Here is a 14,322-nt window from a genome sequence, read left to right as displayed (position 1 = left end):
AGAAGGATTTGTCATGTTACCGAAGGATTTTTCTGCATATTAAGGTAATTGGAGCACGGTTCAACTTGGAAAAGAAAATTTTTCATATCAGCTTTTAGGAACGCACACTTACCAAAAACACAGTATCTATGCGAGGTTTTGTGATTTGGACTCCTATTGTTAATTTGTGGGGAAAAAAGAGAAACATTTTTTTAAGCTTGGAAATACCACCTCCCATCTGTCCCACAAGAAAAAGGTTATTGTTTCAGACAGCCACTATTTAAAAAATGTAACAAGTGGCAATCTGCTTTTGTGTTGCTTTGTCCATCCCTGCTGCTACCAAATTTAAGCTACACTTTTTGTTTTCTTGTTTAAACATATATACACAAGTGGGGAGGAGTAAAGGATTTTACAGAACCATCTAACATTATGTAGTTATAACTGTGCAAGAGAATGTCAGGGGCAACAGGAAGAATCCCTCTCCCGTGCTACCCCTTCTTGTGATTGCTTTTATTCCACCAACAGAAGAGGAACATGATTAAATTTAAAGAAGTTTGAGACTATGAGTGGTATTTCACTTAAATTCACTCTTAGGGATGAATGTCTGCTCTCATTGGGAGAAGATGTGGAGAATCCGAGGGATTGTCAAGGAATGGGGGAGGGGATACATGAAGTAAACAATGGCTGGGCCACAGGATGCCCCTTTTACCACAGTGAGTGGTGGTGGCACATTTCTGCAGATATAATTCAGTAAAGATGGGTGATTTCTAAACCAAAATATCTTCACAAGCAGGGCAACACAAATCAAAATGCAAAAAAAGGCGAGTACAGAAAATGGAGGGACTCAAGACACGGATAGTATATGCAGAATCTTAAAATTTTATGGTTAGGGGATTTTATGATTAAAGTTTACTATGATTCAATAGTTTTAAGGACCTACTATGTCTGATACATGATACATTATGGTAAAGTTTTTTTTTTCTATAAAAATACAAAGTTGGTATTAGCTTAAAGGTCTACCAAGCCTGTTTGGGGGGCGTTGTATACCTATGGAACTGAAAACATGTGGTTAGGGCTAAGATATTAATATTTGAATTCAATTGAATTGGGCTTCATGGATGGTTTAGATTTATAGCTCAGCACAAGTCTTTGTTTTTAGGTTCCATCTTGGCCTGTGCAGATTTCCAGAAACACAGGTTTCTCTAGCATCCCTGTCACGGGCCAGTTGGCAGTATTAGGCTAAAAGTCATGTGTTACAGTTCTTGGGTATTTCCCTTCTGAATAAAACCTAGACATATGGGTTACCTTCAAAAGTGATACTATTAAAGTATTAATGAATATTTGTTGACACATGTTTGCACAGCCAGTTTTACTATTTTTCATTACTGGCTTTTTTCTTGGTTGTCACTGTCCCATAATTGCTACAGCATAGTTTATGCTAATGATTATCACCGGTGCCGTTTCTAATTCTAGTATTTTATACTGTTAGTAATGAGAAACCATACATTTAAAATATTTATTATTACTATTAAAATAAATATTCTATTTCTATGAATTTGTTTCCTTGTCTTCTCTGTTACCTTTTATTCTCATATTCTTCCCAGCTACTGCACCCAAACATCACCCTTTAAGAGGTGTAACTAATGAACCAGAGTGGTTTTGTTTGTTTTGTTTTGTTTTTTTAGGTAATAATATAGGTCTAAACAGTAAGGTATAATCTCTCCCCTTTGGCTTTTCTCCATTTACTAGATGATTGGTATTCAAAAGCTATTTACTAGGGCGGGGAGCTACAAAGGAAGAAGGCAGAAAAAGCTGGAGCTATACTGGTTCCAGAATCATTTTGTAAACATATAAACACATTTAGAAAACTAGTCCCCATAGACTGTAGGTTTTGCTGAATGCTTATTTGCATTTTGAGGAGTGTGTGTGTGTGTGTGTGTGTGTGTGTGTTTGTGTGTGTGCATGTGTATGTGTGTATGTATGTATGTGTGTGTGTCTGTACATAGTTGACCCTTGAACAATATGGATTTGAACTGCACAGGTCTACTTATATGTGTATTTTTTTCAGTGAAATATATCAATGATTTTTTTTTTTGGAAATTTGTGACAATTTGAAAATATTCACAAATGAGCCATATAGCCTAGAAATACAAAAAAAAATTAAGAACAGGTTAGATAATATTGTAAGAATGGAGTATATAATACATATACCATACCAAATATGTGTTAATTGTGTTATTGGTAAGGTTTCTGATCAAGTAGGCTATTCATGATTAAGTTTCTGGAGATTCAGTTATACAAAAATTTTTGGTTGTGTGGGGTGTCAGCTTCCTAACCTCCACATTGTTCAAGGTCAATCATGGAGGGGTGTGTATATGTGTGTGGATAAGCTAGAGATCTATCCTGATGATGGTAAGTGTACACTATGCTTTTACTATGCTTTTATCTATTTCTCATTATGTCCACACAGTGGTGAAGTCATAAGCATTTGGTAAGTTTCGTCAAATTAAAAAAACAAACAAACAAACAAAAACTGAGGAACTAAAACAGCAGGGTAAAGGAGCCCACCAGCTATTGCCCTAGATAAAATATCTAAACTGGAAACAGGCACTTACCTAAAATCACCACATGTTTATATTACCTGCATACCAGAAAAGGAAGAACCACATAAATTGCTGAATTCTCAGGAACATACCTTCGCATTCAGTTTTAGTCAGAAAAGTGCCAGCTCTCCAAGGTTTCTGATGGAATCCTGGACAGCACTGATCACAGCTATCCCCACATGTATTATGCTCACATTCACAGCGGGATTTCTGGTCAGAAATTGGGGGCAAAGCATAATTTTAATAATTTTGAGAGCCATAAATGAAGGGTTTTTCCCAAAAGAAAGAAGAGAAAAGAAAACTTTGAGACCATGTACCAAAATGTGAAACTCCTGTCAGTCTGGAAAGAGGTGCCAGACTTGGGAGTGGATATATTTGATCAACACCAGCCTAAGGAGTTCAGGCTAGTACTGGAATCACTGGGCTCAGGTTTAGAAGAGAGCAGAGAGGCCCAATTGAGAATGGTCTTGAAGACTAAAACCCCTTCTATGATTCCTGAGATCTACAGGTTTTCTGGTTTGGGATGCAAAGTACTGTTAACATTTGGGGGGTGTGGGAAGAGGAGAATCGGTTCATAGGCATCGAAGGGCATCATAGAAATCTAATGTCCCAGGACTGAATCTCCTTCCTGTGTGTGTTCTGAGTACAGTCTCAATTCATCATTGGAACTGGTCTTGTAAGGCTGCCTTGTGGGCTCACACAGCTTGGGAGACACTGCCCATCAGTTCACATGATCGACAACACCCACACCTGCAGAAAAGCCGTACCACAACCTTGCCAGAAAAATATGCCAGGGCATTTGAACCTTCCCTAGCAAGTAACACTATGATGCAGTAGAAAACCAGCTTTGAGAGAAATACCATTTGTATTACAGTTTTAGAAGAAAAAAAAAAACTATACATAGGTAACTATGTTCACTGATCTTACTACTCTATGTTTCTTCCATATAATATATAATAGATGATTTTGCACTTCGCCAGCTTATGACTGAGAAAAACTAGATGTTCACTCATCTTTTGAGGTTGTATTTAATACATTGGCATTAATGAAAAATCCAAGCCAAGAGCATTCTAGCATTTTCTGACCTGGCAGTTCCATCACACTCTTGAATACGTTCTTCAATCCCTCTCTGTATTGCTCCTGCCCCACCTTAGCCCCCTGTTCCACAGCCATTCATATTTACTTCCATGCACAGTTTTCATGTTTGCATTAATTTTTTTGATGAAAACCTTTAAAAGAAATGGTCTGGTTGATTGATGGCAGGCGTTCTTTAAACCTAAATCATACAGCAGGCTGTCATAGCTAGAGAGGTTTCAAAATAGATAGACCAGTTTTGGAGACTTTTTGGGAAAAAAAACTAATCTGTTTTTTGATACTGTGATGGCTGACTTCAAAGTCTATCATCCTAACTGCCGGCTCTATTTCACCCTGGCATGACTCTCTGTTACACCGCCTAAGTGGGGACCTGACTCCCATTCACAGCATCCCTATCGGCAAAGTGTCTCATGAAGCATTTTACAGTTGAGAGTTTCATTTTGCTAAGCATCCTATAAATATACATACATTTGTCACTGGATCAAGTGGACAAGCCCTGGCATGACCGTAGCAGATGCACATCCCTCCGACCGAAATATCCTTGACCGAGTAGTAATACTGCAAAAAGCAATCCAGGGAGAAATCCTGTTAAGCTGACTGCAAGGTGTAAGTAACAAAAGGGAACATTCACTTAAAAACTTGACTTTCTGCTTTTATCTTTCATTGGAAGCAAGAGAGAAGGACAGAGGGCTCACAAAAGGTATCAAGTAACTGTTATCATAGCCCAGAGAAAGAATGCCTCTCATTTATGTTTGGCGGCCATTTTTAAAATTTCTTTCCCACAGACGTACAAAGTCTATGCTGGAGTATTTATTATTTGACAGCAAGTTGTTATGCCAGGGTTGGGGGGGAGGTGGTAAGTACAATAATTCCTCATAAAAATGGGTTTATGTAGTTTTGTGAAAGAAAATCTCCTTTATTGCCATAATAGGAAACTCAGTGATCATTAGTCACATGTGGACTGTTTTACTTGACGGATTTGAAGAAACTCAACATACTTAGAGGAAATCATGCTCAGAACAAAATATGTCTTAACCACATTAAGATGAAATAGAAGGTAATGAACTACAGGATTGATTTGACAAACTTTAAGGAGTAATTTCCATGAGTGCAACATTTGCTTTTTTCATTATTATGTTAAAACGTCCATGTGATTACTTTCTTATCTGAAATTAATATAGGTCTATGTTTTTAATTGTTTTAATCTACCTGGCTTTTTTTTTTAAATTTTTTTTTCAACGTTTATTTATTTTGGGACAGAGAGAGACAGAGCATGAACGGGGGAGGGGCAGAGAGAGAGGGAGACACAGAATCGGAAACAGGCTCCAGGCTCTGAGCCATCAGCCCAGAGCCTGACGCGGGGCTCGAACTCACGGACCGCGAGATAGTGACCTGGCTGAAGTCGGACGCTTAACCGACTGCGCCACCCAGGCACCCCTCTACCTGGCTATTTTTAAAGATAATTTATAACTATAGTACTAGGCTATTTAAAATTTTTAACTAATATGCATATAACATTTCATAATTGTGAGAGTATTTCACATTATCTTATAGAATCTAGGTAACTATCTCAGTGGTAGATAGTCCTATTATTCCAATCATTCACATTAAAAGAACCCAGCAAGGATATGTAGGTAAACACAAATCTGAGTTCCCTAACTACAAATTCCGTTTTTCCATTTACTTCTTTTTTTCTTTTTCTCTTTGTTTTTGTTGTTTACATAGAGTATCCTTTATATTTTTGTTACTTCTATTACTTGATATACCTAGACCTTGACCTTGAAATAAAACTTGCTAGAAGTTTAGGTAATGTAAAAGTCTGCTTCTCACTAACTTCATCACTTAATAATACAGATATGAATAGGGATATTTGCTCAGAAAGCTGATACAGTACTTTTGTAGATGCTTTTAAAACTAAGAAATCTGTTTTTAAATATAAAAGCATAGTGCTTCACTTTTGAGTCATGAAGAGGAGCTGAAATTCAATATCCTATTTTTATATATTTAAATTTATACGTAGTGTTTACTGAACTTGAGTACTTTCAAAGGACTTATTTATATGTTGCATTTTACTGCACTATTTTAAAGGCTCTTGCACAATGAAGTTATAAATAATAGATGTGCCTCCCAACCCCCACTCTGCCTTCTGCAAAAGATGATAAAAGGAACATATTTATTTACATTGATTTTTTTTCTCTGTTAGATATACTGTCGGAAAAGATTAAATTTCACTTCAGAATTACTCAGTCTTCCTCACTGTATATTTTCAAGTCGTGCCAAAATTATAATTAAACATGATTTTTTAAACAAGCAAAGAATCTACACGTTGCAGAAAAATAATGATTACTTCTGCATAAGATAATTTACAATATGCTGCAATATTATGCAAGGGAAAATTGTTTCAGGTTTGGAAAGTACAGGGCACTAAAACATCCAACATGTGTTGTATGGGGATAATCAAACTTTAAAAGTTATTTCTGTGATGATGGAGTGGTGAGGTGTAAGTTAAGTAATGAGAAGAAAATATATATGAGCGGTATTCATGAACTGTGAAAAGTGCTGCCGTTCAATATTTAGTGTGCTGGTTCAGCAATTTGTAACTTGTGGCAATAGTCAGGCCTTTTAGAACTAAGTGCATCATTCTAGAACTAAGTGCTGTGTCTTACCATCTTACTTTCCCTCTACAATCCTATTTCCACCTTCACCTCCAGTCATATAGTAGATATTCTGTTAGCATGGATTTTCTTTATGGACTTAGAGCTGAATTGGTAATAATGTCCTAGTTGTGTAGCCGCCTATAAGGAGTGCGACATAAACCAGTGAATGTGGTGAGGAGTAGGTAGGAGGAAACACAATTATTACTCATAGTGTCTGGACTGATCACGTATGTCATAATCCACACATTCCAGCTTAACACTGGAAAACAGCCTTTCTGTGAGCTCCTGTTTTCAAAGAGCTATTAAAAGGGATGCCGTCATTTCTGTTGTTGTTTTTTTTCTGATGTTCTGTTTATAAAAGAAAATAAAACAGTGTAAACAATCTGTTTTCCCCTACAGTAGTGTTTTTTTTAAACTATAGCTTGTGACTCAATGAAACAAAAAGTTAAATTATTTGAATGGGCAAAATGGTCCACAGAACAGCAACACTCACATCACCTAAGAACTTGCTAGAATTATTCTTTCTCAACTCTGCCCTAGACCTACTGAATCAGAATCTGCATTTCCATAATACCACCAGCTAATTCTATTCACATTAATGTGTCAGATATATTGTAATGTGTATGTGCATGTGCATGTGTGCGGACTGAGTTGTGATATAAGATTTAATTCTTAGTGTGGGTTGTGGCCAAAAATGTTTCAAAGCCACTGCACTTCCTACAATAGTTCCCCAGGGCCAATTATAATAGTAGAACAGATACCTAAAGTGACAAAACTAATTTAGTCTTCGAAAATAAGATTACGAACTAGGTATTATAATCTCCATTTTACAAATGAGGAAATGAAAGGTTAAAAATGTTAAGAGTTTGATAAATGTTACATATCTAGTAAGTGACAGAGTTTGGATTTGAACCAAGGATGGTTATGCTGAATTTTAGTCTAGCAACAAACCACTCCTACAAATCAATATTAAAGATATCTTGTTAAATTATTTAAAAATTGATTAACAGGGGCGCCTGGGTGGCGCAGTCGGTTAAGCGTCCGACTTCAGCCAGGTCACGATCTCGCGGTCCGTGAGTTCGAGCCCCGCGTCAGGCTCTGGGCTGATGGCTCAGAGCCTGGAGCCTGTTTCCGATTCTGTGTCTCCCTCTCTCTCTGCCCCTCCCCCGTTCATGCTCTGTCTCTCTCTGTCCCAAAAATAAAATAAACGTTGAAAAAAAAATTAAAAAAAAATTGATTAACAGTAAAAATATATCATTTACAGGCTGCAATATGATTCCTCATAACTTACTCTTCGTGTGACAATCGGGTCAATTTCTCTTGGGTCTTTGTGAGCAAACATCATCAAGTCGGCATTCAGGGTGCGGATTCTCTGAAATCTCAGGCGAATATAGCGAGCAGAGGTGAATTCCAGCAGTTCAGGAGAAGGGTCATCGGCACTTGGTCTCCCATTGATCAAAGAGATGTGTATCTACACAATATGGGAAATGATTTAACAAGGAAAGTTACCAAAAATAAAATATCTGGCTTTTTCTGATTTTTCTCGGAAGAATAAAATTAAGCTTCACTTCTCTCAATTAGGCAGACACAGGTTCATATTTACTCCCTGGAATCTAGTAAAGTAATTGAGGAAGTTTATGGACCTTTTAATACTTGTATAAGCAATTCATTTGTTTATATTTTAAGTGTTCTCTATATACTGTGATTCCCCATTTTCTTTTGTTCCAAGGCATAGCATCTACTTGATTTTCCTAGGATTTCCATAAAATCTTAAGTCGATCATTTTTTTCTGAAACTTATTATGTGCTAAAATTATTTCAGAATCTGGTATATAGTAGGAAACCAGAAAACTTGATTTAAAAAAGTTACAAAATATTGGATAAAACAGGAACCCATCAGGAACTTAAAGTAATTCTAAAATTGAAACTATCTAATTATACAGCCTTAAAATATATACAGTGAAAATCGACACATTACAAGGAAACTAGACAAATCTACAGTCACAGTGAGAGATTTCAATAGGTTGTTTTTTTGTTATTTTTTTTTTAGAAATTGATAGATCAGACAGAGAAAAAATTACCAAAGATTTAACATAGTCTATGAAAAATACACTCTATGAAAATACATTAAAACCTGGATGGAACAGTAAATTTTTTAGGAAAACAATTAGCACAATTGACACCAGAAAAAACAAAATCTAATCATATAAAAATTGGAGAAGTTAGCAAAGAATACCTTCTAAAGTGCACAAAGCTCACATTCTCTCACAGGGATCTCGGGATAGAGAATTCTAATGAGGGAAAACTGACAAAACCAAAAGTACTCCTATTACAGATTAAAAAAAAAATGATTTCCCTAATATCTGAAGAGCTTCTGTAAATCAGCAAGAAAGAAAGATCAACAACTAACATAAAAACCCAAAAGATGTAAGGGACTATTCCAAGAAAAGGAAATATTACTGGCTGTTAAGCTTTCGATGAGTCAATGAACTTCACTCATAATAACAGCAGCTAATTTAAAACACAACAAAAAACTTTTCCCATTTTTTCATGTTGTTGAAACCTAAAAATACGTTTAATACTCTCTGATGGCAAGACTAAAGAGATACAGGCATTCTCAAACACTTACAGGTGTGAGTGTAAATGGCACAAACCACTATGAAGGTGAATTCAGGAATAACTATCAACACTACAAAAGCCTAGAGTTTTGACCTAGAAACTCCACTTATGGGAAAATATCCTACATATATTATATATATGTATATGGCATTTTATTGTAATAGCAAAAGACTGCAAACAATCTAATTACCATCAATAATGTACGACTGGTTAAATAAGTTCTACATCTATATAATGAATTATGTGCACCATACAAAGAAATGAAGAAACTCTCAATATACTCAAGAAGTACAGTACTTCACGTTTTCTGTACTTTGTAAATGCATTATTATTCCCTATACAATAAATCAAATAGAAATTATTCAAGAAACTTGAAATTGGCTCATAGGTTTGGACAGAAAACACACACACACACACACACACGCGCGCGCACACACACACATACACACACATACACAGGAGGCTAAGAAGACTGGGATGTGAGAAGAGTCTGTGCTAGTCTGAGGGTTGTCCCAGAACACAACAGTCTGTACATACACTGGGAAACTGTGACTTGGGGTCACCCACAGGAATTTTCATCCACTTTTGCAAGATGATAAATCATGTGTGTTAATTATGTTTTTTGACAGGAGAGGCAATGATATGTTTCCATTCCTAACATCCTGCATTTAGATAATCCCCGAGAGCTTTTACAAACTGACTGCCAATAAACTACCGAATCACTAGAAAAATAAATATAGCAAACTCTGGATGAGAAACTAATTCTGATGCCACAAAGAATAAATTCAAAATGGCTCATGAGAAAAATATGAAATGTCCTAGCTATTTGAGTCTACCTTCGATACTTAGTAGAGAATAAATTCACTTAATCAACACATTTGAGGCTGATAGAATGCAAAATCTTCTAAAACACTGAATCTCAAAATACTGAATACTCTCCCTCTAATGTAGGAAATTCTAAAAGATTTAAGTAGGTCTTGTATATTCCACAGTCCTGGCACCTAGCAGGTGAGCCAGAAATACGTTTAAAATTAAGTTGTCTATGTGACTTATGAATGTTATCAATTAAGTGTAAAGAATGAATAAATAGACACATGAAGCAATGAAAATTAGTTACCCTTAGAGATTTTGGCATCCAAAAAATCACCAGTGCCCTTGAATTCATGCTTAAATTTGTATCTTATCAAACTCTTTTTATTGCTTCTAAAAGTGCTCCTTGAAATAAAAGAGAAAATCACCACATGTCCAGGATTAAAATTATTAAATTTTATTTGGTGTTAATGCTATGGGAACCATATTTGTACTGTATATGGAATCAGTCAGTTCCTCATTTAAACATACAGGAACTTTAAAAAATGGTGCACATGCTCTCATTTAGGTTAATAAGCCATATGATAGCAACATAAAGGATTCGGCAAAAGAACATTTCTCCTCACAGCTTCGGTATTTTCATCAAGCCACTCTGCCAAGAGATCTTGTGAGTATAGTTAGTCCCAAGCTGTTTCTGGGACATGAAACCAGCCAGCTGTTTGGCCATGTTGTGTGCAGCTTCCTTCTATCATTTTTTTTCCCACTCTCCTTCAAAATAAATCATAATATTAGATAGGATATTTCCACTGGCACTTTGCTGTATAATTCCAAGTCCACTGGAAAGCTTAGCATACTTCCTGATCTCCTGTGGGGCGACAACTGGAGGGTGTCTATCTTCAAAAAGATGAAAAGTGTCAGTCCTTAAGACCACCGCTGTCTTGCTGCAAGGCCGTGGGAAGCCTGTGGCAGTCTGGTATCTTCTGAAATGATTTCCATTACAGACATGGTGGAGAGTGTATGTTCATGCTGTCAGAGGAATTCATTCCAACTGAAAATATCAGCCTGATTAACAGCCGGCTTTCTAGATTTTAAAATTATACTCTTCTTTGAAATTAGTTTGCACAGATAAATAAAAATTTTTAAAAAACCATGAGAAATATCTTTGTTTATGACCAAATGTCTAAATCAATATTATACTCTACCCATCTAAATTAATTCTGTTCTTATTAGTGTAAGCATACTCTTTAAATCACATCTCCTTTGCAGATGGATAAGACCTCTGTGCTTTGATAGTGTTTTTGCCTTTATGATTAGAATATAACTTAAAAATAGTTTTTTGCAGCAATCAATCAATTCTAGTATGGATACTTGTCCCTTATTATTATGTTTTACTATTTATATTACTACAGTTGTTTTAGATTTCTGGAAGAACTACAATCCTAATATGTTCCCCAATGATGCAAGTTTATTGACTGAATGGATAGGTGGGAGAATGATTGTTAAAGATGATTAATAATTATCAGAAACTTTGAAATGAGTAGTACTCTCTTCATATATTTTAAAATCCCATTTTCTTTCGTATTTTTTATTTGAGAGAGAGAGAGAGAGAGAGAGGGCAAGCAGGAGAGAGGGGGCATATGGTGAGAGAGAGAATCTTAAGCAAGCTCCACACTCAACACAGAGCCCAATGTAGGGCTTGATCCTATGACCTTGGGATCATGACCTGAGCCAAAATCAAGAGTTGGAAACTCAACCGACTGTGCCACCCAGGTGCCCTTAAAATCCCATTTTTATTACTAGTCTTTAAGTGTGCCAATGATATAAGTATAACAACTTGAGAGTGAGGTGATCCCAGGAGATAGAACAATAAAATCCATAGGTGCTGGATGAGATTAGCTATCTATAGCTGTGGTCAAAGAATCTGTATATAAATGGGTGGCTGAGACTCGGGGGAACCTCTTAAATCCAATCATGCTTAATATAATAATTTAGAGAGGGAGAATAAGATTTCAATAACTTTGAAAAATGAGCCTAATCACTTTAACTTTGTCCTGTGAGGGAAAAAAAAAGGCATATATTTGGAGGAAGGGGGTAAGCTGTGGGAAGCTTAGGAAAAGGGGATATAGCAATAATTTGTCACTGTGTTTCTGGCACAGAGCAAAGGCTCTGGTTCTGGCTCCAGGTGGTCAATAGAAACCCCCAAATGATCACTCGTCAGTCCTCACCATACTTGATCCGTTTGCAGCTTTTAAAACAACTGATGACTCCCATGTTTTGGACACCACACTGTCCTGGTATTCTTCCTACTTCTCCCACTACCTTTCTCAATCTCCCTCACCGTTTCCTACCTTCTCTTCTCCCCGACTTTCTAATATTGGAGTAGTACAGTGCCCAGTCTTTGGCCACCGTTCTTCTAACCACACTTACTCATGTGATGATCCCATCAAAGCTCACCAATTTAAATGCCATCTCTAATTATAGGATTATATAATAATTCTATATAGTATATGTATAATTATATGTATGATTAATGAAAGTAAAACACATCCCGTGGCAAAAAATACACACGTGCATATGTACATACATACCATCTATACTGATGTCTCCCACACCTGTATCTTCAGGCCTAACCTCTCCTCTGAAGGTCAGGATGCAGAATCCAACTGCCTTCTGGATATACTGATGTGGCTCCCAAATAGGTATCTCAACCTTATATCTCACACTGAGCTCCTGCTCTTCATTCCTCAATCTTTCCAACTTCACTAAATAATTTCAGCTTTTCAGCTACCCAGGACCAACAACTTGGGAGTCCCGCTTGACTGCTTTTGTTTTCTGTGTTCCGGCATCCAATTTGTCTACAATCTTCTTAGCTTTACCCTCAAAATCTATCTAGCACCCAAGCACTTCTCACCACCTCCCCTAAAGCCCTCTTGGTGTAGACTCCCCCTCAGGCACCGCAGGAACTTCCCAGCAGTGCTATCTCCTACCAATCTCACCACTCTAGAATGCATTTGCAACCAGAGCAGCTATTTGTTTATTTGTTTGTTATGGTTGTTTCAAGTTTTTAGTAAATGTGTCCATGAACTTATTCTTTGTATCTTCTGAAAACAAAAATCGCAAGTTTAATATTAATGATTTAAAATACTGTACACCAGGGGCGCCTGGGTGGCTTGGTTGGTTGAGCGTCCGACTCCCGTTGGGCTCTGTGCTGACAGATAGGAGCCTGGAGCCTGTTTCGGATTCTGTGTCTCCCTCTCTCTCTGCCCCTCCCCTGCTCATGCTCTGTCTCTCTCTCTCTCAAAAATAAATAAATGTTTAAAAAAATTTAAATACTGTACACCAAAGCCTACTCTCACTATGCTGCATGTTAGTCCATGATTTCTTTACTTCTGTTGGCCAGATGATCTTCAGGAATTTCTGCAGAGAGTCCTCTTCAACAGATTATATGCAAGAAGTGAAAAGTGGCCAGCAACTATCCGAAAGAGGGTGAGCCACAGCAAAAGAGGCCCATTCCCAGTGCAAGCCCCGTGCCATGATCATATTCATCGTGAGCAGACTGCACCCAAATTGTCATTTCCTGAATGGGAGCAAAAGTTCTTAGTCTCTCCTCTATGCTTGGCGCTTCAACAACTATCTTGAATATTCTCTTGAGCTCTGCATCTGTTTCAGGGAGCTCTCTAAAAATTCCTTTGAAAACATAGCTCCACTCCTGTCATTATTTTCCTTAAAACCTTCCAATGCCTTTCTATTTCACCATCAATAAAAGCCAAAATCTTTACAATGAACTCAAATGATCCCAATGCCATTTGTACCTCAAACACTGACAAAGAAAACAGTAACTTCAAGAACTCCTTTCCTGCTCTTTCTCTACTCACAATACTCCAGCTAGACTGCCATCTTTGCTAGAACATGCCAGATAGGATTTGGCCTTTGGAACTTCGTACTTGGGGTCCCCTTGCCTGGAACGTTCTCTTCCCAGATACTGCAATGCTCACTTTCTCATCTCTTTCCAACCTTGCTTAGGTGAGGTCTTCTCGGTGACTCTCTAATTACAGTGCAAATTTCATCCTGGCATTTACTCTTCTTGCTACCTGCTTCAATGTTGTCCATAGTACTTTTCTTCTACCATAACATGAATATGATTTGCTTATTTACCATAATGATTATTTCTCTCCCCTCTCTGGATCATAAATCCCAAGAGTTCAGGAATTTTTATCTGTTTACTTAACTGAAATAATCCCCAGCATGTAGGACAGCATCTAGCAAAACTTAAGTGTTAAGTATAAATTTCTGAATAAATGCTACTTAAGTAAATCCTAAGTATTTAGCAAATTCAACTACCTTTCTACCTCAAAAGCAATTTCATAAAGAAATTTTCTTAATATTAGATGAGTAAATCTTTGAGTGTGCAAATATTTCCACAAAATTAAATTAAAGTCAGTAATCCCCTGTATCATGGTCTACCCAAGCATTTTGAGTTAAGTTGATTTTGAGAAAATTAGGAAATTAACAGCTTTGATTCATGATTTTCTTAAATCAGAGTCTACTGCATTTATTTTT

The 14,322-nt window shown here is 36.8% G+C and overlaps 1 protein-coding gene across 8 annotated transcripts in view; it reads right to left on the bottom strand.

The window, feature by feature from the left end:
• LAMA2 (laminin subunit alpha 2) overlaps positions 1-14,322 on the bottom strand; it is a 614,828-nt gene that overhangs the window by 367,678 nt on the left and 232,828 nt on the right. For all 8 annotated transcript variants that reach the window (XM_045499528.1, XM_045499531.1, XM_045499530.1 and 5 more), the window contains exons 5-7: positions 7,626-7,805; positions 4,146-4,235; positions 2,675-2,792 (exon numbers count right to left, since the gene is read on the bottom strand). In XM_045499528.1, coding sequence (XP_045355484.1) covers positions 2,675-2,792; positions 4,146-4,235; positions 7,626-7,805 — 388 coding nt within the window. The remainder of the gene's footprint in view (positions 1-2,674; positions 2,793-4,145; positions 4,236-7,625; positions 7,806-14,322) is intronic.

Source organism: Leopardus geoffroyi, chromosome B2 (assembly GCF_018350155.1).
Source record: "Leopardus geoffroyi isolate Oge1 chromosome B2, O.geoffroyi_Oge1_pat1.0, whole genome shotgun sequence".
NCBI lineage: Eukaryota > Metazoa > Chordata > Mammalia > Carnivora > Felidae > Leopardus > Leopardus geoffroyi.
The sequence above is the reverse complement of the archived record's forward strand: the minus strand, read 5'-3'. Positions and strand labels throughout refer to the sequence as shown.